This window comes from Xiphophorus maculatus, chromosome 1 (genome assembly GCF_002775205.1).
Source record: "Xiphophorus maculatus strain JP 163 A chromosome 1, X_maculatus-5.0-male, whole genome shotgun sequence".
In the NCBI taxonomy this organism is placed as follows: Eukaryota; Metazoa; Chordata; class Actinopteri; order Cyprinodontiformes; family Poeciliidae; genus Xiphophorus; species Xiphophorus maculatus.
The window spans coordinates 12,804,049-12,829,887 of record NC_036443.1 but is presented as its reverse complement, the minus strand read 5'-3'; the positions used below and the strand labels follow the sequence as shown (position 1 = coordinate 12,829,887).

Genomic DNA, 25,839 nt, shown 5'->3' with positions numbered 1-25,839 from the left:
TGCAATCAAATGTAAAAGGACCCAGCTTTCTAGATTTTACAACATGAATTCTGTAAATCGGACAACTCTCTCGTTTACATTACATAATTTAAGATATCAGAAAAATTGCTCAAAAAGGCAACAAAATGAGATTTCATTAGAAAATGTCACTTTCAGTATCAGGAAAGTGGTGTCCCGATACGGATACAGTTATCCGTATTGGGACACCACTACTTCTCCCTCTGTCTTTGACAGCTTTTTTAACCCCTAGTGCAGAGAGTCTTGACAACTTCTGGTCACTTCACTTTGAAAAATGTTCCCTGATTTCAAAACTTGTCACTGCAGATAAAAAGTTAAATATATTCATTATATTCATCTGCTTGATGTCTGATGAGATGTGAATTCTCTGTTTAGCTTGTTGAATATTTTTTAAATTGGATGAAAATTAAATGCAATTGAATTTGTAGATATAGATAATATTAGAATTTTTGATAACAAATGACAATGGAAAAAGTCTAACACAACCGTTGCCCAACATATTATTTTAATGAAGCTTTTCTGCTTTCATTTTTAGTCCGTACTTATTAGACTGCAATAAGTAGATTAACAGAACTTTTTATTATGCATTCTCACTTGGTTTTCTCTGTGCTGTATCTGTTGTGGGCTTCTTAAACATGCCACAACACAACCTGTTCATTAAGCTAATCGTTTTGAACGCTCTCTAATTTTTTCAACTTTTTTTTTCTCCTTTGCTAAGTATATCTTGTATTTTTCATGTGAAAAAGGCATATCTGTATGGTGCAAGGTCAATGTTAAAAGAAAGTTTAAATAAGCTAGTTGTACACTATATTGTTGAAGCATCTTTTGAATTAACCCCAAAATTTTACTCAAGTAAGAGCAGCAATGCTTGTAACACATTTTTACTGAAATAAAAGTAAAAAGCAGTCATCCAAGAAATTACTCCAGTAAGAGTAAAAAAAATATTTGGTAAAAAAGCTAGCACTAACTTTGTATTTTTATTATTATGTCATACTTTAGGCAAAAAAATACAGTTTTGTGCAAATTCTATTATTTTAAAAACTAAAAATATTGATACAAATAAACTACATAATTATAAAATAAGAAATTAGGTATTCTAAATATATTTTTCCAATCTAAAACCTATTCAGCTATCACTTCCACTAGGTAATTTATAGTAGAACAGATTAAAAATACTTCCAGCGACAATTTAGTGCTTACTCTTTTGGTACATCAGGCTCAGCAGATTAAAAAAAACATTAATTAAAAAAAAAAAAAGTTTTTGTGACGTCTCGTATTTTTCACAGCCTATTTGGTGCGTGTCTGGTGAAACATGTTTGTTTTTCATTTTAGTGAAGTCACTCACAGTGGGTGGAGTATCCAGAAATGTAATGCAAGTAGCGATACTTTATATTAAAAAGTAAGATGTAGCTCCTAAAATTGTTCTTTTTCTTTTCCACTTGAATAAATGTAGCTAGTTACTGCCCACCTCTGTTTAAATAAAAAAAGAAATGAAGGAATAAAAACCATAAACAAATGACTGTAATAATGGGGAAAAGTTTAATTCAAGCTTAAGAATATCCTCAGCTTGATCGTGAGCGCCCCCTGCGGCATGCAGCGGTACTGTAGCTCCAGCCGCGGTCTCTGCTGGTTGATTCAGTCCGCCGTAGCTCTGCCGACTGGAGGGATGTGACCCCGGAAAAGGACGCCCTGCTAATACAACAACACCCCATTCAAACAGATCACACAAGAAAGTAAAGCTGGACCAGGAGGGGTGAGCTGTCGTTTACTTGACGGGTATTAGTTTGTCAATAGGGTTATTTTCCCCCAGTTTGTACCGCGGTGCTCGGACGTGAAGCGGCGGCACCTGGATGCTGTTTCCCTCCGCTGGAACTTCATTCAGGCTTTTGTCTGTGGCATGCTAGGCGAGCTAGCTTGATTGGTTAGCTCTGCGGCTCGGCTTTGGTTCCCTCCAATTAAAATGTCAGTTGATATTAAAACACAGAGGACTTATAACTGGTTAGGACTCATGCTTATATGCGTTGCAACAATGGCTATAGCTCTGAAGCGGTTCGGGGGTACCGCTGAAAGGTTTGCTGCTTGCTAATAGAGCTACAGTTTAAACTGTCTGCGTCCCGCAACATGATTTCTGAGCAGTACTAATATGCTAAAGGAGCAATTTAGGCTTCCTGAAGCTGTGACTTTTCATTTTCTGTCCACAAATATTAATAGAAAGTACATTTTCTCTAAATTATATTAGATTTCAATTGACAGTAACTGCAGTATATATTATGAATTCCTACATGTTATAACAGATATCGACATGATATTGTAGATACAACTCAATATTAATGGGGTTTTTTTACCCTTAAAGTTAGTGCCACAAATACACCCTTTTTAAGAGGTTTTCTATTTTTAATGCAGCCACAGATCCATTGTGCTGCCCTGCCTTTTAGAGTGTCTGCTGCACCCCCACTCCCCAGTATCTGACAGCCCTTTTAGTGGCAAAGCTGGCTCCCTGTTGGCAGCAGGACATTGATGAGTGCTGCAGCCAGCAGGTGTCAGGCCTTGGTCATGGGCAAACACACAGAATCCCCCTGGCAACTGGCACACTTGGTCGTGTACCACAGCATGTTAAGCCTCTCTTAGTTTGCACATTCTCTTAGCTGTTTAGATTTTTGCGGAAGGATTAGGACCACTTGCCTCCTTATACTCCCTGAGGGGTCATCATCAGCTGCCTGCATGCAGCCCACACCGGAAGGGGAACGGCTGGTCAATCTCCGCAATCACTTGCTCCGTTTTTGGTCCTAGTCTTGCTACCCAGATCCAGCGTGTCATCATCTCACACTTGATGTTTTCACAAAATCACTTCTAAATCTTTTGAATAATTTTAATCAGTCACTCATATTTTTTTTTCCCCTTTTCTCATTTCCAGATATCCTTGTTTCCTTGTCTCTTATTCACAGCCACTTGTATTAAATTGTTCTCAGAACATAGAACATATATATAGCTGTTTGTAATCAGAATTTTCTGCCTTGCTTTGATGCTGGCGCTTTTGAAAATCGTGCTGCTGCACCCCCAAGGGACCAGCTTAAGGCAGCAGCTTCTGTTTCAGGTCCTTTGAGGGACCCTGAGGAGTGAGAATAGATGCTCTGTGATCATAGACCAGATGAGATGTTCTTTTTTTTTTCCACAGGGTTTCAATGGAGTCTGAAAATGTATGGAAATAGTCTAGATTTTAATTAAGCATTAGCTATTTTCGGGTTCTGAGTAAGTACGGAAATGGTATCTTCATCTTAGGCATCTGTCAACTTATCTGTTCAAGTTTGTTGAGTTCTGCCATATTATTTGAGTTCACGCATCACATGACGACGACAAAACATGACCCACTTATCACTGATGTTTTCACAATCTAGTTCATCACCATTGTCCCAAATACTGTCACTATTGTTGTAAGGCCACTGCATGAGCAGAAATGCCTGCGATACAACCAGCAGGTCCTTGTCGGACCTTTTCTAGCCTCTGGTGTCTGCTTGGCACGCTCATGGTGTTGGAGGACCAAAACTGGTTTGACCTCCAGGAAGTGTGTGTGTGTGTCGAGTGCCAGGTTTATGATTTACTACCTGGGCATGACTTGTGTTGTCTTGACTTGATGTGAATGTTCAGATGAGAATTTCATCAAAGAACGAATGAGTGCTTGGGTCTAGAGTAGGGATGGGCATTTATCGTATCATTTATTAATTATTTATTGTCATGATAAGAATTTTGATTCGTCATTGTATTGATAAATTCCAAATGATGATGTTAAAGTTAAACAAAACCTGACAGTTTTATGGGCTATTTTTACTATTTTCTTCACTGTTTATTCTACCAGAGCATCAATAAATATCACTAAAATATGGTTAAATGCTGTTATTGTGGAGTTTAGTGATATATACAAATCACACTTTTTCAAGGTAAATTGCATCCTAAAAAAGCCAAATTTAAATAGGAACGTTTTTCAAGGGCAGTATTTGTGTTTGTAGCACTATGAATTCTGTGCCATAGAATTACTTAATTTATCACCATCTTTATCCGTTTCACATTAATGCTACAAAATATTGTGATAAAATTCTCATTCCATGTCACCCACTCTTAGTCTCTGGAGATTATTATAATAGTTTTTGGGGGTTTTTTGGAAGAGGGATAAGCAGTTCATTGCTCTAAAGTAATTGATGTAAGAAATCCAAATGTTTCATCCCTTAAATTTTATGTTGTGTTGGCAAATCAAATATGTGCTTCAGGGAAATATTTTTGTCATGTGTTTAGTCTTAGTTCATATTTTTAAATTAGCAGTAACATTTTAAATATGTATTATTCAATGAAGAGTCTTCTAATATATTTGCATACTTATTAGTTAATAAAGACACAGACTGTGCCAGTTTTTTTCCTCTAATTTCTGTGTTCGTTCATGAACAGCTGATTGCATCAACACTGCCTGTATTTAGAGATGAAGATCCTTGTCAGAGATTTTGTGGCACATGTTGTCCAGACGCCCCTAAAAGCAATTAAGTCTTTCTCCACCCTTAACGGAAAAAACAGCTCCAAAGCATAGAGTTTCAATCTCCATGCCCGACTGTGGGGATTATGATCGGGTCCGGTGAATGTAGAAGAGCTCAAATGCGTCCCCTTCTGTCCACAAGACATTCTCCCAAAATTAATCATTCAGATCTTCACTGGTGAATTTAAGACGGACCTGAACAGGGGGGCATCTTTAATTCATTTGAAGATTTCAAATCCATTATGGTGTGTTTCACTGTTCCTGTAGCCTGGAGTAGTATGACATTTGATAAAATAATTTTTCCAGCTCTGGATCAGTTAGGAAAAAGAAAATGGCGTGGAAAATCTGCAGTACAACGCTATGTCTTTCTGCCTGTCACTGTCTATCTCTCTATCATTTATCTATCTATATCCTGTCTGCCATTTTTTTCTTTTTTCCAAATATTGCTCCAGAAATTATTAAGAATCAATTTTGTAGGCAGGTGTGCTTTGCACAAAAACAGGTGAGTTTGGGAGAATTGCTGATGGACTCGTTGATTGTGATCTGTGGCAGCCAGAATTTTAAGCTATTCTTTGATTCAAATGATGCTTTAAGTTCATTAAAAATAATAAAAAGGATTTTGCTTGCTGTTAAAAATGTATTGACTGATTTTACATGTTAAAATGTTTTTATTAATAAAACCATTGACTGAAAAGTGAGCAAGATATGAGAAGATGTTGGTAGAGTGTGTGTGCGTGTGTGTGTGTGTGTGTGTGTGTGTTTGTCGGGGTGTGGGGGCGTGTGTGTGTGTGGGTGTACCTGCAGTGGCACAGCTGCTCTGCAGAACCAGGGCAGGCTGATCAGCTGGCAGCCACACCATCCTCATGGCCTACTAATGTTTCTCACACATTTGCTCAGGACGTTGGAGCAGCTCATGATTGAATTCAGGTTATTTTTTGCTCTCAGTTTTTCCTATCTGTTCAAGCCATCAAACTGTTCGAGTCATATTGCAGGACTCATGCTTGCTGTAGGAATGTGATTTGTAAACCGGACGTTTCGCGTCGTTCGGGCATCATGCAACGAACTGGGGTGGGTGCGACTGTTTCTGTGCTCTCCGACGGGCTCTGGCCTTCTTGACCTCCTGTAAATGTGTGAGCATATCACGTTGCATAATGTGTACCCTTGTTGCACTTTGTGGCGTGTCTGGAATCTGAAATGATTTTGAGAAATGATCTTTGTCCCTTTTTAGAAATGGCAATTGATACTTTTGGTAATGGATGCACCATTTGATTGTTTGGTTACCATTACTGGACGTTCTTCAAATAAGGAGAACCAAAAATCATGTGATGCTGTTAAAGCAGCCAGTAATTGTTCTAAACGGCACATCTTTACTGTGAAAAGTTTTCAAAGTTATGATTAAGGATGACTCGCATAAAATTTTTTATCTTTTTGCTTTAACAGTAAAAAGCCCTTTTGGCTACACTGTTCATAAATCAGAGCCCCATAAACAGAAACACTGCTGAAGTTAGAATGATTCAAAGTTTTCTACTTTTACTGTCAGTAAGATGTTTAGGAGAAAATCAAAGGAGGCAAAGACAATTGGGAATGCTATTTTCTCCAGTCTCTTATCAATGTTGAACGCCACCTCTGTATAACTTCTCTGATTGCGTTTAGGCTTTTAACTTGGTATGGTCCGGGTATCCATATCAAAACAGTGAGGTTTTAAAAAGCTACAGTTTCAGAACCGCTCTAAGCTTCTTTCATGGAGTTACTTTGGTTTAAAGTCCTTTATAATTTTTTTTTGCTGGAAAAAACTCAAAGTGAGCAGGATTTTGTTTGCATACATCTCCTCACACAGTCCTGCCCTCACCCCCACATGTTGCTGCACATTACCAGAGTTGTAGCTCAATTAGCTATTGTTTAAAGTAGAGCTGTGCAAATAACAAAATGTATTATTTAATTTTGAATCTGTCTCCAAAAAATCACAAATATAACATTTTGTCCAAAACTCGGTAATTGGATTTTATGTCATTATTTTGGCCACTTTCGAAGACTGGACCCATGTGCTTCATTCGGTTGTGGTTTTGAATCGTCAGTATGAGTATATGTGGCTGTAAAGACAGAAAAACAAGAGGAACAACAGATCAAAACTGTAAAAGTACAAAAGTGTCTAATGACTAGTAGTTGCACTGACAGCAGTGTTGTTTAGCCAACAATAAAAGAAAGCAAAGGTTCACTTCTTTCAAGGTTTCTGCCAGAAGACTTGCTAAGCCTAAGTGGTTGGGTGTCAGGGCAGTCATTCATCCCCGAATGACGGGCCAGCAGCTCGTCATGCTTTTGAGTTTTAAAAAAAACGTTTAAAGTTGACAGGAAATTTTAAAATATCACTTAATAATCATGTGTTATTGAAAGATTGGAAGATTAACACCTGAACAACAACTATAACGCTTTAAGAAATGCAAATATTTTAAAAAGACTAAAATAAATAAGCAATGTTTAGCCTGGCGGGGGCACAAGTAAAGCCTGGTGGCCCACCAGGCTTATTATACACTGGGGGGAAACCCGGTCTTTGGTAACACTTTGGATTCATATGCGGACTCAGATCATCAACACCTGATGTGCTAGATTCGGTGTTCAATGGCATATGCAATATCACAAATCTCTTCAACCTCATCTAATTTGAAATTAAACTCTACTCATCCAACCTGGAGATGACTGGATTTGATGGAACATATTATGCCTAATTTTACATGTATGTATATATTTTTTCAGTAAACCTGGCCTACTGCAAATATTGCGTAATGGATTTGGAAATGCTTGCAGCCTGTTGCAAAACTTTGAGCCAAGGTAGGCTATATTTAGCATGTAGGAGAAGGATCTTTAATTAAAAGTTAGCGAGGTCCAGTCTTGGGACATTAACATGCATGTGTAGTTAAATTGCTCTGTGTAGTTACGTCAAAATGAACAATACAACAGTCTAACTCCCGTAGTACCCATAGAATCAGGACATTTTCCTTTTAAGAAACAAATCTGTGTTTTAAATCGTCAAATTTTGACATTCTTTATAGTGAGGAAGGAAAATTGAAAAGGTTTGTCATTTAAATATGAAGTAAATTGCTAAAAAATGTGTCATTTTTAGGACGAAATCATAATTGTTACATCCCTGAAGATTAAGATTAGATTAAAAGAATTGTATTATTACAATTCTTAGCCTGGTTTAGCAGCCCCTGATATCCTAACTGATTGATATAAACATCACAACTCTTAACAAGAGCCCAGCGCTGGTACAGAGAAAGCAAGGAGGGGTGTGTCTCAGGGGGATTAGACCTGGATCAGCATTAAAGAAAGCCTTTGATTATGTCTGGAATATTACCCGGTTTGAGTCGAGGCAGACTGAGTGTCCCTCGAGGGATTAATGCAGAGCCAGCCCACCGCTACATGCTAACCTCAGGAAAACACAAAGGAATCTGACAGGATCCTGATTGGGTACTTGAAGGGTTGGAAGACGTGAAATATAGTACCAAGCTCCTGGTACACTACACAGCCTGTGGTTTGGGTTTAAATGTTGCTCTTAAACTTGTACAAAGTAGCTTATCTACTCTGATTAAAATGGTAAATCTGCAATTATTTTAAATTTGCACACCTCTCAGTTTGTATCTTCCAGATTTTTATATGTTGCATGTAAATAATTATTCACTATAGATTTGATAGGTCTGTTTAGATCATAATTACAGTCTTTGTCAATTTTGTAATGAAGTTTCTTATTTTGCAGTCATAAAATCAACTTTATTTGAAGGGCAGGGCATAATATTGACATGTCTCTGCTATAGCCTTGACCTAACACTTGTCATGATCATGGACTCTTCACAAATGTTTATGACTGATGTTAAGAATTAAAGTCAGTAACTAATATCACATTTAATGCAAAGAGGCAACTTGGCATTAACAAAGGCAAATATTTATTTGTAAAGACAAATGGATGTTAACCAAGAAATCATAATCTGTCATAAATGTGTGACAGATATTGTCACACATATCTTGTCATACTGATATGTGACAAGTATTAATTATGGTTGCATGACAGCCAAAGTTAAGACTAACAACAAGTGACAGGGTAATGCAATATCAACACATAAAGCTACATAATTATTTTAAGTTTTATCATTAATACCCTTTAGGAGTAGGCCTGTCACTCCTAATAAATTTTGCTGGATGATAAATGGTCCCATTAATGTTGTTTTTGAGACTGTTTCCAATATCATTACCTTAATGATAATTTTATTATCATTATTGATTATCATTGTAATTATTTATTGGTCTTGAATAAATAAACCTTTTGTAGAGCACACTTAACATCTAACTGGAAGATATTTTAAATATCCAAAATAAAACATAGCAACCAAAAACCAATAAATAAAACATAAATAAAAACTACTTACAACTGGAATCATAAATAAAATGGATTATAATGTCTCTGCAAGCAAAATTGCCCTTTAAATAATGTTAATTATCAGAATGAAAATTATCAAGCTCATTTTAATCATGTAATTGAATGATTAGATGCTTATTGTAAGAGGCTTAAATAAAATGTTACCCACTTATATCCTCAATTAGGGACAGTCGGGTCCAAGATTGAAAGAAATGATTTAAGTAAAAATAAATCAGGCTAATTTATTTGGAGGAAAATATTTCTAAAGGGAGTGCTTCTTTCAATAGATGAGCAAATGATGCCAGTCCTCTGCTCATTTTCGTCTGTAACTCAGAATAAGATGTAATGTCTAAATAAAAATTTTAAAAACTTGGAGCGGAGTTTATTCTCCGTCACATCAGGGAAAGAGACAGAGTTTTTGTCTTTTTTGTGTTTGCGGTACTCATCACATTTCTGATGACACGTCTCTACAATCGTGCAGTACTTCTATTTTTGAGCCAACATTCTCATATTGTGCTTTTGTAGCCCTTGTTTTATTTACAAGACTACAAGCAATACACACGTTTTTGTGTATTCCTGTGAAAGGGTGACACTTTTAGGGTTGGTTAAAAATAAAACCTGAAGCACTCAAAGCAGAGTCCTGCGTGGATATGATGCTAAATATGGATTTTCAAGCTTCAAAAACAAACCTCCATGGATTTGTAAAGCCTTGTCATAAAATCAATATGTTTATTTATACTGCAAGTGATTTTGGAATGAAGTGCTCCCGGGTTCGAACAAACTCATAGAAATCCTAGTCAAGACAGGAAAATATTTATTATAAATATCTGTTGGTATCCTTGGTAAAGATGTGTGAAAAGCCTTAAATGTAGCTTATTATTGCAGCAGCACAGTGTAACAGAAACATTTCAAATCCAGCCTTTTTTCTATATATTCAGTAGGAAAACGTCCGTGTTAAGAAATATCTACTTATTTTTATTAAATCAAACTAAAATACTTTGTACGAACTGCTTTTGTCAACTAGACAGCACTTTGTTTGCACCTGAAATATTCCACAAGATTGACAACATGGAGTCAAACTGTTGTGACGATAAGAAGTATTAACATTCATCAGTCTGTCACTGCACACAGTCAAAGCTGCCCAAAAATCGACATTGCTGTAAAAGTTAAACTTCTCCATTATCACAGGAGTTGAATCGCTGTAAACTTTACTGCTGAATTACCCCAAAGATACATTTAACCATAGCTTGAACTGTAAAAAAAAAAAAAAAAAAAAAAAACTGTGAAAATCTGTTCGAACATCTAAAGTAACAATCCCAGTCAGTTTTTGTGTTTCACAAAACATTATCAGATAGTTTTTATCAAAAAGGGGCAGATTTTTACCATAATCATTTGAAATGTTGCACAACACATGAAAAATGTGTTGTCTTCAACATTTTAGGTGAATGTTGCAAAGACTGACTGGGTGTCAGATGGGGAGCATTCAAACTAGATTCAGGAGAAAAATGTAATTCATGTTTTTCCCAGACTCTGATCATCCTAAAAAAAGTTATGTCTGATTAGGAAAGGTTTAGTTGCATTTATTTTACAGGAATTGTTCAGATGTGCCAGTAAGTGTAACACAACTAATTTTTCTTAAAACTATTATTTCCTACTGCAGATTTGTTTTTATCCCATTCAAATTCCAAGTTGTACCACTACAATAAAATCTAAATATGATTTAAGAGTTTTTAGAAGAAGTCAATAAATGTGGTGGGTGTTGTAAAATCACCTTTCTAAAGATCTTATCTCAAGACGGCTCCTTTGACCGAGTGACCACAGTCTCTGCCCATCTTTTGTCCTGTTATTTGGAGTGACCGTTTGATTCGAACCTCTGAGGAAGACGTATTGATGCTCCTGAGTTTCACTCCGTCTCCACGCTGCAAATCTCTTTGCTCGGCATGCGAGCTCTCCAATTCGTCTGAAGCTCAGAGACGTGATCAAAAGCGTCACGGAGGCTGATCTAAAGACGCTGCCGCCACCAGCCTTCCTCCCTACACGAGCCGCCAGCATCCTCCCTTCATCTCTACCCCCACCCGCAACTCGTTCACCCACCGCCACCAATCCCCTGGAGGTTTCCTGAGCAGCTAAACTGACGCCAGAGAGCTCTCCATCTTTTTATGTCTGTCTGTCTTTGAGTCTTCAGCAGCTCTCCAAATAAAAAAACGTGATCAGCCTCAAGGTTGAGGCGAATAAGCGATTCTGTTGATTGCTCCAGTTACAGATGTTGTAGCTAGTAGCATGAGCTCCAGCTGCTCTGATCTGGGTGATTTCATTGCCTCACTTTGACAACTAAGTGTCCAGCAGGACCCCCACTCTTCCTCTCTCTGGTGGGTTCTGGAAAAGAGGGCTGATCAGCCGGCTCCTCAATTAAATATAACCCAACATCAAACGACCTGCCAGCATGCGTTAGCGGCCCTTTGTTCAGATAAGAGGCCAAAATAAATTGCCAGAACTATCATCATTTTCTGTGGTTTGCTCAGGCTTTTTATACAAGATATTTTTGGGGGAGAGAAAATCCTGACATGCATAGTGATGTGCTCTCTTTCTACATCATTTTTGTATTTAATGGGTTTATTTTCTTTTCTTTTCAATTAGCAGATTTAAGCTGGATATCCAGCAGCGCTCATTGTTGGTGCATTGTGAGATTTAATGCGACATCAGCCGACCTTGATGCGTACACGCGATCACAGCATAACTTCTCCCTTTTTTATCACCCACATTAGATTTGGCAGCTCCTTTTTATCGCCTGCTTCCACCTCCTCCCTCTGTTTTTTTTTCTCCACTCCTTTTTTCCTATATTCTGCATCTCTGCAGACTGGCTGTGAAAATAGGTCAGAGGCAGAAGTGAGATCTGTGCGAAAACTACCTCGCAATATTAATGAAGTGGTTAGGCGCCTAACCTGCACTGCACTGTGACTGTACTAAAAGATAAGAGTCCGTTCAAAGAGGTCAGACGGGATGTATGCAGAGGCTTTCATGTGGTCACACTCCGGTTTATGCATCCATGTGTGTGTACTTTGGCTATTTTTTTAAATAATTTTTTGTCCAGCCCCTATAAATCAGAATTTAAAGCAGAACGTGTTTTAAAAAAAAAATCGAGAAAGGTGAGCTAGAACCACCAGACCTAAAATATTATCTACAGCAAATGAACAGTAGCCGAAAGTTGTGATCTCATCTAATCTTATCTAATGTAGCCTTACTTTGTGGCTGAAAAACCTCCACAATTTCATATTTTTAACTCGCACTGTTAATGTACATTACATGTGTGACAAAATTTGTGTTAATGCTGCTGGGTTTTGTGTCACCAGAGCCACAGGAGCAGAGGGGATGAACCGCGAGGAGGCGCCGGGGAAGTCTCCTGAAGACATGTACATCCAGCATAAAGTGCGGGTCCTGCTCATGCTTAAGAAAATGGGTTCAAATGTAAGTATGGTGACCGGAACAGCAGGCTGGTTTTCACATTTTAGGTGTAGGATAAGAACAAATGGGCTTCTGTTCCTCTGCCATATACTGGCATATACTGTAGTATCTCATTAAGTATTTATAGCGTTTTCTTTACTTTTGTCACATTATATTCACAAACCTGTGGGGATTTTATGTTTGACAAACAAAAACTAGTGTGGAAGGAAAATGATAAATCATTTTTTAAATTATTTACCAGTAAAAATCTAAAAAGTGTGATGTGCACCTAAAGGTGACTTCTCCAATGACTGGTTGTAATATGACAAAATGTGAAAAGACTAGAGATTTGAATACTTAAGGATGCTGTATTTCCAGCATACACCAACAGAAACCTCTTTAACTCAGTGACACAAAGAAATATGACTGCAGAGTGAAAATACATGCAAATGTTTCTGACTATGAAATGTCTGAAGAAAAGAAAGTGGCAGAGCAAAAAAATTTCCTTGAGAAAATTGGTTTTCAGAATTGTTATAGAATTATTATTATTGAGCAAAGCAGCAGGATGCAGGTCAGTGGGATCAGAGTTTCTGCCTGTTTGTTCTTGTTTTAGGCTTCATAAAGCTGCTCTGTTTACTCTTTCTCAGCTTACACAGAGCGAAGAAGCTTTTCTCCGGAGTTACGCAGGAGTGGTTCACAGTCAGATGAGCCAGCTACCACAGCACAATATAGACCAGGGTAAGACTGGAACACACACACTTCATAAAGTCAATAATAATTGTGTTAGAAGGTTTTTTCTTTTTAAATGTTTATGTTTTGGGATTTTTTCCCCCTGCGGTGTAATCCAAACATTCCCACTCTGACATGCTGCAGAGCTGCTGCTCTGGTTAATCTAAAAACAAGAGAAAATCCCTCTACACACCTCATTCTCAAAGAGTGCACAGCTCTGTAGACCAATCGCATTCCCTGACTGTGCATGGGAACCATCCAGCCGCCCACCAAGCTTTGAGATTACTCACCCAACAAACGGCGCGCATCGCTGGAAACAAGTGACTCACCCACAGCAAGAGCGAAACTCTCGTCGCTGTCATTTCTCTCTTTCTCTATCAGAAAGTATTTTACTCTGTAAACCAAATCAGCACTCCGGTCTGCCGTTTTGCTTCGTGAACATTCATTCTTTTTCAGAGGAGTCCACTAGAGTGCGCTGTTGATCTTTTTCTCCCACCCTCTGGTTGCTTGAGGTTAAACCACAAGATGGCGCTGCATTAAAGCAACAGTGTAAGTGCAGCAGCACTGCAGTCGTCCAGCAGAGAAGTGTAGATATTTTTGTTCTGCTGGATTTCCAGTCCAGTAATCATGTATTAGGCAGCGGCCTGCTGTGTCTCAGGTCCTGCTTTCCTGTTCATGACGTTCACACCTTCAGGGGGCGTTGGAAACAGAAAATTGCCTACAACGTCTTAAAGTGTTAGGTCGGTGTCCTTGCCTGTGTCCTTTCTCTGTAACGATAAAATCACTACCAGAGAGAAGTGGAGATAATTTCTCTTTTTTTATACTCCTATACGAGATGCAGTTAAGACTGTGCAGGTTTCATTACAGCCTCACGTTTGTTCATTAACCAGCAGAACATGAAGCATGGCACCATTTAAGGAGGTTTATAGCATCTATAAAAGCCTCATCAGTGATAAGTTCACAGACGTTCTGCCGTCTCTGCTTTGTCAATACAATGGGATCATCTCTTATAAGTTATGGAGTGATGGAAGATGTGAAAGATGCTCTGTTCTTCATACATTAGAGAACAGATGCACTGAATGTCCTTCGTGCGCCCATGAATTATTCACGGTCCAGAACTGGTCCGAGGTATTGTGATTAGGTATTACACACACGCTGGAGAGGTAATCCGTTTCTAAATAATCAAGGCTGCACAAAGGACGAGGTGTTTCGGTGTGTGTTGGCAAGTCTGAGTGTGTTTGATGGGATTTGATATTTAATGTCTGGCAAACTTGTTTCTTCCATTTACACTTTCTAATAATAATAATATGATGATGAACTTTAAACTGTATTTTACTGATGAGTTTAAACGTTAAATGGAACGAACCATTCTGTCCTAGTTTTAGTTTCTGGTGTTAGTTCATGTTGTCATATGCAGCAGCTGCTCCATCAATATGCTTCTGCTTCAGTCCAGCAGCAGGGTGTTTTGTTTCTGATGGTGCATCAGTGGTCTGTCAGGAAATAACAAGGCTGTTAGAGCGGCCAGATGTTATCCAGTGTTGTACACAAAAATGTTTGGTGTTAAAATAGGCTGATAGTTTTGACGTGAAATTGTTTGTTGTTTTTAACCTGAGATGCTTGAAGTCTCCGTTTCTCATTCTGATGGGATTAATGGCCGTCGTTTTGGGGAGTGAGCAGCTGCAGTTCACCCCCCAAGTGAACTTCGACCTCTCCTTAAAACTTTAAGGAGAGATTTTAGCTACTCCATAAACAAAATGAAAAGTAATGAGGGCAAGGCTGTTGCACATCTCTAACTTCTTTCATTCTGACTCTTTTGTTTTTGCATTGTTACAGTAACAGCACAAGCATCTGTTGCTGCAGTGAGTGACAGTTAATCAGCTAATTTTAATGAAATCCGTACTTAATTTAAACAGCAGATAATCTTCACAGTACTTTTAAGGTAATTCATAATGTCGCTGATCTGACTGACCAAGCTGATGTATATAATTAAGGAATCAGATGCTACAGCTGAAGAGAAGAGATGAGACATTGCTTTATAGTAACAAAACAGTTTATATCACATTTGTCAGCACCAATATTGTTTGGTATAAAGCAAAAATAATGTTCTATTTTCACCTCACTCTCTGTGAGCAACCTAACCACGGCAAAACAATGATGGTGGATAAATTATCTGCTGCAGTGACGAAGTTTGTCAAGGTTTAAAACGTCTTTTCAAAGATGAGTCTTTCCAGCTGGGTGGTGATGAACAGAAGGTTTACGGTTTCACATAGGAGCACATTGTGATGCTTGAATGTCAGACATAAATTTATTTTAAGCTGCTGAAGGCACTTCATGAAACTTAGCACATCTGTCTGCCAGGATTATCTCAGAAAAAAATGTTTAAGGGAACATTTAGACGAGAAGCTCAGCTCATGTTTGATTATTTTAACACTTTGCAGTTGTGTGTTAAACCGCTACAGAGTATATCAGTTTCCCAGCTGCCTATTTTGGTACAGTAGAATAGAAACATGCTTTGTTGTCAATCGGGTGTCACAGCAAGAACTTAAGGTAAGTGGGAGCATTCATATTCACACAAAAGTCCAACAATATAGAAATAGGAATAAGACTGTGCTGTACGGATAAATTTACAACACAAGAAAAATGATACTGTCAAGTTTTTAAAAAAAATTTGGCATAGTCAGATTAATAGTGATGTGCCGCTGAGTAAAGTAATTTGGAGATGAAAAAACTTCTTATTTACAAGAAGTGGAAAAACTGCAAATTACAATGTTATTTGAAACGAGAAAACTGCAATAAATTGCAACCCAGACTCAAAGCACAATAAATACATTTAATTTGAGTGATACATGGATATGTTGCTGTATCCATTACTTCATTTCAGCAGGATTTAATATTGTAATTTTTTTAATTGTTATTTCAAGTTGATCTAAAGCAGTAGCAAAAGGATTATTTTCAATTCCAGTTTTGTATGATTTTCACTCATTTCAACTGTTTTTTGTTTCTTTTAACTTTCCAATTTATCTCAGGGATTTTTTTGTTGTTCTTTTTTCAGATGCAGTGAATGGCAACATTATTATCCTATAAAAATAAACTAAAATGCAATTGTTTTAGATCTTTAAAGGTTATAAAATAGGTTATTCTGATACATTACACTTCCACTGATAACATTAGTTGATATAGAAGATCAGTTAACAGATTTAATGTTGATTAATAGATCTGAACTGGTTCATGTTGGTCCCTGTCAGGTCTGAGGAGCTGCAGCTTCTTTTAGTGCACAGCAGTGAGATGCAGAGTTAAGGAAAAATATGAACATGTTGAGACAGGATCCCCTCTTATCAGCACAGTCAAGGAGTCCCAGGAATAATCTGATGATTGATTAAAATTTACAATTGAGGAAAATGTGATGAGAGTATTTGCTTGTATTTTCTTAATCTGTGCAGAAATTTAATTTCTCCCCCGTTCCAATCAGTCATTCCCTCACTGATTAAAAGTCAGCTGTCATTCTGTTTATGGGTCACTTCATTTGCATCTCAGATTATTTTAATTGGCACATTAGCATAAATGCAAAAAGTGAGGGGAAAAAAATTGTTTAGCAGATTTTAATTAAAGCCAAGGAGGATTTATCTGCTAAGGCGCCGGCACTGAGATTTTCTTTATTCAGCTGCCTTGTTCTGAATTCTTAATGCTTTGGCCTTGCAGGACCCCATAGACTTTGTATGAACACTGTTATTATGTTGGGAAGAGCATGAACCCATTAAGTGAGGCTTGTTTTAGTGTAAATTAGTTTATTCTTGACTCATGTGACTGTGTTGTTGTTTTGTTTTTTTTAAGTGGATTAAGACACAAAGAAACAGAAATTCTGTTACGCAGTGGTGACTGCGTTTCCTTTGTAATCTGGCTGCTGGTGCTCTTAATTAACCGTTTTAATTACGGCTTTGCGGTATTTACATTTCATTTAAACACACAAAGGCAACAGTTGGTAGAATCTGTGTTGTATTACAGAACGAGGCCACTGGTTTCTCTCTTAAGGAAACCAGTTGCCTCCAGTGGAGGGCTTCGGCGAATGAGAGGCGAGGAAAAGTTGCCAGAGAAACCTCAGTTATCCATGGAAACCAGAGTTTCCTTCAGGGATTTGAAGTTGCTCTATAAACTGAGAGAATGCTAATTGTTGTCAGACTACACAGCTAAATCTTTAGCGCAAGATGATTTCATGTGTGGTGGTTTCACTTCAATTTAATAATTTCAGTTGAGGATGAAAATGAACACTAATGCAGTCATACAATAATATGTTGAATTAACTATGTAACCTTTAAATAGCTTAAATAAAAGATCTGAAATTTGGCAGGTTAAATTTGATAGTTATGCAAAATCATGGCAAAAATCATTTCAAGGCGTCTTCTGAAACAATTACCATTCAGAGAGATGAAATGTTTTCCTTTACTCAAAATTACTGAATTAGACACATGTAAGATCTAAAATTAGGTGTGTGTGCAGATTATGTTATGGGAATTTGTGATTTTTTGTTGTTGTTGTTGTTGTATTCTGTAGGGTTACACACCTCAACCGCTTTCTAACATCTGAAATTTGCACTTACTTGAGAAAACAATTGCCAAAGGATGCATCTGTAGCTTAAAAAATACTTCTACAGCAACATTTGAAAATGTCAGGCCATTCTGTTTGACTTCTTTAGCAATTCTGTTAGCAAAAATAGGATTTTTTTAATTTATATTTTTACCGTTATACAGATTTTAAACCAGGGGGCACAGATTAAATGTTTATACTTATGCTTCTCTGCTCCTCTTCATTCATGATATCTTAGTTGTTACATGAAGAATTTAGTGAATTAAATAAAAATGAAGCTAAAACTGGAGACAGGAGGATTTTCATCTTAAATGTAAAATGTATATATATATATATTTTTACAGTTTTGGCTTAATTACTGCATTTTGTTCATTCAAACACTTTTTCTTTTTTTTTTCAAACTTTTTGGCCTTTTTTTTTCCTGAGTTTGTTACTCTAGCTAACAATCGATTACTAAATTAGTTTACGATTTTTTTCAATAATCGATGAATTGTTTTCAGCCCAAACCTTTGGAAATTGAGTGTTGAACCTCACATAACCCGCCCCTACAGTCTTTCCAACGCCGCTGTTCTCGGCGCCTTTATCCCCTCAGCCGACCCTGCACAGATTGTGACCTTAAATGTTGTTGGTGCTGCACCACTGCAACACCAGCGCCATCAATCCAGACGCTTCTCTGCTTTATTTTTTTCCGTCTAGAAAGACGGGCAGAAAGCGCTTCATTCCTCTCACTTCAAACAGCCTCCCTTTGAGCTTAATAAAAGATTTCGTCTCCTAAGAGGTTTCGCCGAAGCTTTCATGTTGCTTTTTTTTTTTTTTAATTTCAAGCAAGCTAAATATTGATTTATGCTGCCTCAGAAGTGTAGAGGAGAACTACGTGTTGAGGTTGTTCCTGATGATGCTACCCTGAAGCAGGGATATCGGTAAAAATGATCCACTCTTTGCTCTTTTAGATAATTTTTCTTAATAGAAAATTTAAGAATTTAAATTCTTCAGCTGTATTTCTTTTTAAATATCTGGTTTAGTGAACAAGACTGTTCAGCTCTAGATGCTGATAGAAATTTGCCCCATCAAAATAATGATTCCTATAATTACTCTGGGTCATTTGTTTTCCTCTACAGAGGGATTTGTAGAGGACATATCAGGTAAAGACATAGTCCTGCTATTTTTTCTTTCTTTTTTTTTTTTAGCAAATCGACCCTCGCAGGTCTTTGTGTTCACCTCCGTCTGGGAGGCGGAAGTAAGGAGCGGTTCAGCCTGAGGCAGATGGGAAGGCGAGAGAACGGCTGGAAGCAGAGCTGCATCAAAGCTCACCAAAAGCCGCCCGCTCGTGCGCAGCGGCTCCGGCGCGGCCCGATTCTTATCTGCTGCTAGGCAACAGCGTTGAGGGACCTGACGTTTCCATCTCGTCAGCTAGAGCTTGTTGCTGTGTGTGTTCTCTGAGAGCGCGTGTTGGTATCAGGGCGAGGTCCGAACATGACTCTCAGGCGCTGTGTTCAGATTTAGCTCGGCCTCTGGGAGTATTTTGAGAGAATATCTGTTGGTTTCTGGCTCGCGTCGCTTTGTGCCCTTGGCCTGAACTGTCTGTTACGGGGGGGAGAAATCTTTCACGCAAACACCACACAATTCAGATGGTGCTTATTTCCGTCAATCTGCAGCGTTCCTACGGCAACTGGAACTTGGTTTCTGTATTTTTCAGGACTGGAGAAGGTTGGACAAAGAAAATAAGGATTCAGGAAAAGTTCTGGTTTTCCAGGCTTTATGTCCTTTCCCATTATTTAATGTCTATACTTTTTGTGCCCTTCCTTTTGTTTATCCCTCTATATTCCCTTCCTTGTGTCCATCCTTTCTTGGTTTCTTCCATAGTTCCTCTCTTCTTCTATCCTTTCTTTTCTTTCTTTATAATGTTCCTTTTCCTTCCCTTCTTCTGTCCTCCCTACTGGTTATCCTAACTTGCTTCTTTGTGTCGTACCTCCATTCCCTCTTTCCTTTCTGTCCTTGCGTCCTTCAGTCCTTCCTTCTTTTCTTGGCCTAATATTGGTAGCTGTGCTGCAGCTTGACCTTGTCGGAGCTGTTTTTAGTTGTGCAGCAGTGAAGGTGACAGATGTGTCCAGGTGCAAAATTATCTCCATTTTGAATTGTTCCAGATTAAAGTCTTTCAAAAGAAAACAATTTGACGCACAATAACACACAAAACTAGTCTAGTCTTGTAGATTCTGTCTGTTCCTCCTTTATTTACCTGCATCATTCCCAGTCAAAAGAGAAAAAGACATCCTCTCCCTATAGATTTAACCTTGCTGTTGTTCTAAAATGTACTGAATGTATCCTAGGATAAATGCTCTCTGAAAGCGATACCCAGGTCAAACACAAACTTGTTTGTAGGATCTGTTATGTCCAATGAAGATGATCCTCTCTTTGTGCCAAAGAGAGGATCGAGGCTCACAGTCTCTTGGCCTACTTTCATATCTCTAATGATTAAACCTAACAGGCACTCCTCAAAGCTGCTGTGAAAGTGGGGGTTTTTAAGTAGAAAAATGGTTGCTGTCAGAACGGCTTCCTAGCCTTTTGAAAAGGTGTTGATCTTGGTGTTAAACATGCTTGAGACTGTAAGGTGTGTTTTTACAGCACAGGATGGTGGTGACAGTAGACTATCGCACTCGAGCATGATTTCTCCTTCATTTTATTCCTTTTAATGACCAGAACCACATAATACTGTATCTGTGTACTTTTAATTCAGATACTGAGCCAGGTGGTAAAAGCATCAAAACAGTTTTCTTTTCTGTTTTCAAAGAATTTTTAAACCACTCATTTCTCCTGAGTTAATGTCTAGAATAAGGGTCTACAAACTTTACACTCCAAAGAGCAATTTTTGCCCTCAGTAAAACTGTTCAAAATGTGACTTATAATTTCTGAAAATTATCTGCTACTGGAAATGTTTCCTTTTTTTTAAAGAACCTCCCTTTTATTTCTAGTTTTATGTAACCAAAATAATTTTATAAATAGTGGATTGAGATGTTTTCTTCAATAGCATGTTATTAAAAAATTACTGTCCTGCGGAAAATTTAAGAAGAGCTGAAATTGACTATTATTTGATTGTGATATGAAGGAACAGCTGCACATTTAATTTAATGATGTGTCCTTTAAATCCTGGTATTTAAACACTTTCTGGAGACGAAAGCTGCTTAAACAGTTCTGCTGTACGCCATATAAATAGTTTAATAATTTGAAAAACTACTACTGAATCACTTGTTTCTAAATAAAAGCCAGCAGACAGGTTTTATTGTGTATTTGACATAAATCACAAGTCACATAAACACCAAAGAGGCTGTAATTATAATCTACCATAGCACAAAAGGAACAGGGAAGAAATACAAGCATGTCATGTTTGCGAGTCGACTCTAAATGATGCTTAATGGTGATAACATCGGTTGATTTTAGTCTCAGGCAGCCTCACGCCTCAGGCTGCCTCAGTGGAGGAGATTGAATGGCAGCGAAGCTTCAGGTCTGGAGGTTATCAGGATTCTGCTGTCAGCAGCCCACTCAGAGCGTCGCCACGTCCCCGTCAAGACGACCGAGCGGCTTTACGCTGCAGGTGTATCTGGCAAGGGAAGAGTTTACCTGCGTCCACCAAGCCGACGTTCACAGTGGGATGTTTCCTCCAGCTTCACCGGTCACAGCCGACCGGATTCATAAGAACCCACGTTTCACGTGTCGAACTAGAGTTGGTGTTTGAGCCGTGGGTGTCAGAATGGAAAAAGAAAAGCAAAAAAAAACGCTTGAGCTTCTTCATATAATGTTACAAAATGTTGTACAATCACTCTGTTCCCTCTGTGTTCTGTCTCCCACTTATTCTCTACTATATAATTTACAGGATAACCAGTCTATAACCGAATGAGGAGGACTGATCATTAGTGAATAAACACCTCTGGCAGATTTAGATTTAAAATGTTCTTTCAAGTTTATTTCTGATAGGCAATATGAAAGGCTCTCTTTGAAACAAAATTGTTTTAAATGAAAAAGAAAATTATTTATACCCTTAAAAATACCATTTTTGTTGGCAATGACACCCACCTTCTAAAGAGTAGACAGGCTTTAGTTTTCACTGGTATTTTGGGAGTTGCAGGGCTGTTTTATTTAATCAAATAAATATTTTTGGCCCACAATGTCCATGTTTGAAGGACTACAGTGTTTTTGTGCAACATCACTTTAAATGATTCATGGAAAATTTGCCTATTCATAGATGTTTTTGTAAAACATATCTAAAATGTTTAAAAGAGAATGCAGCTTTGGAAGCTGAAATGTTCAGATGCAATGCTACTGAACACTTAGCACAGTCCAGACGCCCCACTCATTTTCCTCGACATTGATTGGCTGAACCTTCAAGAGCAAAAATAAGCACAACCTTAGATATTAGACTGTTTCTAATTTGAGTACTAATTGGGTTAGAACTACTAAAATAGGCAGTTACAAGGACAGTAGATCAGGTCTCAAGTATTAGTGATTTTCAGTGAGTACCTGAGAGAGGCTTCTAAAGTATATGCATATATGAATCATTTAGAAAATTTGACACATTTTCATTTTACTACAGCTAGAACAGCATGTCATGAATGCTCAGGTTAGTTAGCATAGCCACCGATGACGGCAGATAAACAGTTTTCCTATAACAGAATATTGTTTCTCCACCATTAGCACCAGGAGTACATGAGTGATTGACAGCGCTAAGACACTCCTCCTGACTGTGATTGGTTGTTTTTGACTGAGAGCTGTCCATATCTTCACATGGCAATAGAAGACAAGGAAAAGTTTGGAGGAGATTGATCTTTTCACAGATTATGTCTGACTATACTGTCATGGCACTTTTAACCTTTTTTTTTTACTTCTTTTTCTTTTAAAGAAATACTGCAGCTTTAAGACAATTAAAATCTAAAATACTGCAGCTTAAACAAGAAGCAGATGAATATATGATGAAACTGCACCAGTCATTGCATTTTACAGATGCTCGTTTTAAAGTAGAAGGTCTGTTGCATTTCATTTGTCTCGCACTCGGCTTTGAAGGTCAAAGTCTCTGATTGACACACTGGGAAATGAGATGGAATCACTTCCTCTCTGAATCATTTATCTCTTATTACAAAAGGAAACTCTCCAATCTCCTTTAAATGCTTTACTCGTTTTCTCTGAACATGTTTCATTTTCTTTTTCTTTTTTTTTTTCGTATCCCAGGTGCAGAGGACGTGGTGATGGCGTTCTCACGGTCAGAGACAGAAGACCGACGACAGTGACCCAGGCCTCTCTCCACCTCTTCCCAAACAAACCCACCCACTGTCCCGCCCTGTGCATGATTCACAACAACATCCAACTCCACAAACAAACACACACACCGATGAGCTCAGGAGAAGAGGGGCGCCTGCAGGAGGCAGAGGAGGAGGAGGAGACGCGGCGTTCGCCTCCTACATCCTGCCCCTTCCTCACCTACTGACGGCACCTGGGATGCACTCGAGCGGGTCACTGTGGGCCGTGGCCTTAGCAATAAGGCAATCTGTGAACACACTCACAAATTGGGTAATTGTCGGTTTTCTTTTTATTTTCTGTGGTGGCATCGAGGGTTGATTTTTGTTAGGTTCTGTCCGCGTCGAGGTGTCGGGCAGCGTCACGTCTGCTGCGGTCACCGAGGCGGACCTTTTCGACAGCTGACCCGAAGCGAAGAGAAGTGATAATCGTGTTAGAGGAGACGGTTGGCAAGTATTTCTGCTTTTAAAAGCCCTGCCGTTAGTTTCGGGTTTTAGCTGTTGTGCGTTGTTTTGTTAATGAGGGGCCTCGTTTTGTAAAAAAAAAAAAAAAACTCAGCAGATTTAAAGTTACAACCGTGTCTCAGGATCCGGTAGAAAGTCTCCCCGGTGGAGTCCAGCTTTAGTATTTACCACTTCTTCATCTCATTCGGTCACTCATAAGAAGAAGCTGGTGTGAAAACATTAATTTTAAGAGTAACTACTCAAAAAGAACAGCTGCATATGACCGCATCAGTGTTTGAAGACATTTTCTGCTTCCGGTTGGATGGTTTTAAATTTAATTAACTATCCACACCGGACTGTGGCCTGATTATGAGGCTCACATTTTGGTTGTAGGACTCAGATAAACTCATTTAGCGACGCATCGATCCCCGACCCCCGTCTGCCGCTTTGGTCGGCTTCAGCCGTGCTCTGCGACGGGCGCAGCTGGATCTCGTTCGTTTTCTAATTGGAAGTTGCAAAGAAGAAAAACAGTGACGCTTTACTGAATCATGGTATGAACCGTAGGATTTCTGACAAGGTATCGACAGGCCGATAGAGCAGAGTGCGAGTATCAATCGTTCATGTTTAGTTTAGTCCTGGATCAATCGACGCTATTTATGAAGGAGAAACGCCTGAAGGTCTTTGTTTAAATCTGGATATGTTGTGCATGAGGCCCCATTTATTATTCATCTTTCTGCTGCTTTCTTTATTCTTGTCAGTGTTTATTTTTAATCATGAGCGATTGATCAGAAATTACAGACACTACCAGACGTTATCGAATCAAACATGAAACACAGGTGTAAACATCCTTTCTGCTTGTTTTTTTTTTTCACTCATTGTGACGAGTAAAACTATAATATGATAGTTTTTTTTATTGTACGTTTAGCTTATCTTGTAACCAGGTTGCTATGTATTGCAAATTTTTTGCTCAGGTCCCTCTTGAAAATGAGATCTAGATCTCAACGGGGTTTACCTGATTAAATAAAGGAATATAGCTGGAAACTAGGAAGAATGAATTCCATTTGCCAATTTAATAAAAAAACAAAAAACAAGCTGTGGGTGTAATTTATTGTTTCCTGAATTGATAATATTGTTTTCAATAAATCGGGAATTAATTTAACCAACAAGCAGCGACTCTTTTACACTAAATTCACACAAACTCTAACTTTTAACTACCTGTAATCAAACCCATAACGCCAAACATTACAACTGTGTGCTGTTTTGTTCTCTTTTTTTTTTTTTACTGTACTGTATCTGTTGCACTATTATCAGCGGGATATTTGTTTTTAAAAATAGAAAATAAGGAAAACGTTTTAATATCTAGGACAAAGATTATTTGTTTGATTCACTGCGGGGTGAAAAGTATGGTTGTAAATGTGTTTTTATTTGTCATTTACAAAAAAAAAAGAAAAGTTAAATCTTTAATTGATGCAGCTGGACTTTGAAAAAAAAAAAAAGAATATTTGTGTCTCAACAGGCATATTTCTTAACAACATGCTGATTTATTTAATTTAGTTTTAAGATGTTTTAAAGCCAAGCATGTCTGCTTTGTGGTTTATCATGTTTATTCAGCCTTGTCACAATGACCATTGTTTGTATATTGTTGGTATTTGTGGAAGCTATCAGCTTCGTAGAAATGTTTTTTTTTTGTTGTTGTTATTGTTGGCGGTAAGTTCAAGTTCAGACTGAATGTTTCCAAGAATCATCGCAATGTAAACAGCCAACAGGTCTGTCTGTATTTTATGTTTACTTTATTATAAAACATTCTTTATTTGTCTCTATGCATTTTTTTTCTACGGTGTCTTACTGTACATTGTACCCATCAGGGCTGGACTGCAGCCTTGGATCAAGTTGTGTGTGCGGGGGTGGGCGTGTGTGTGTGTGTGTGAGAGAGAGGAGAGAGAAAGAGATCCTCATTGAACTTAAAATCTCCCTGTTTTGATTTTCAGCATGCTGTTAAGTTGAAAGCAGGATTGTGTATCTTCTTACTGTGACCGGATGTTGCTTAATTGTTTTTGTTCTTTTTATTTTGTCGCCTTGTATTTTATTTTCCTTTCCAGTCTACATTGATTAGTTGGTTTCTTTTTGGTTTTGTATGGCTGCTGACCATACTGCCCTAATGCTTCCAAATCCAACTGAACCATTAAAGAACTTTAAAAAAGCAAAACTTTAAATTTCTTTATTTTTACTCTAAGAAAACAAGCTTTTAGGGTGGAAAAAGTATTAAAATAACCAGAGACTTTTCACCACCAACATTTCTTTCAACGAGGAATTCAGGTATAAGCAAAAGCTACTTTGTCCCAAAGGGAAATAAAATTTAGTTGTAACTCACAGCATCCAAGTATCTTCAAGGAGTCGTGGATTCTGATACTATCGGC

At 38.0% G+C, this 25,839-nt stretch overlaps 1 protein-coding gene across 1 annotated transcript; it reads left to right on the top strand.

Moving 5' to 3' along the window:
* Positions 1 to 1,642: 1,642 nt before the first annotated feature.
* ctnnbip1 (catenin beta interacting protein 1) lies at positions 1,643 to 25,628 on the top strand. Its single transcript, XM_005808219.2, has 4 exons — positions 1,643 to 1,771; positions 12,296 to 12,410; positions 13,034 to 13,124; positions 22,914 to 25,628. Exons 2-4 carry the CDS (start codon positions 12,315 to 12,317, stop codon positions 22,970 to 22,972), a joined length of 246 nt encoding a protein of 81 aa, XP_005808276.1. The 5' UTR covers positions 1,643 to 1,771; positions 12,296 to 12,314; the 3' UTR covers positions 22,973 to 25,628.
* Positions 25,629 to 25,839: the final 211 nt, after the last annotated feature.

What these genes read in the sequence shown, in the direction of transcription:
- ctnnbip1 (XM_005808219.2), top strand. Translation starts at nt 12,315, where the DNA reads ATGAACCGCGAGGAGGCGCCGGGGAAGTCTCCTGAAGACATGTACATC. An exon ending in TTAAGAAAATGGGTTCAAAT is followed by an intron (nt 12,411 to 13,033) that starts GTAAGTATGGTG and finishes ACTCTTTCTCAG; the next exon opens with CTTACACAGAGCGAAGAAGC. An exon ending in ACAGCACAATATAGACCAGG is followed by an intron (nt 13,125 to 22,913) that starts GTAAGACTGGAA and finishes TTCGTATCCCAG; the next exon opens with GTGCAGAGGACGTGGTGATG.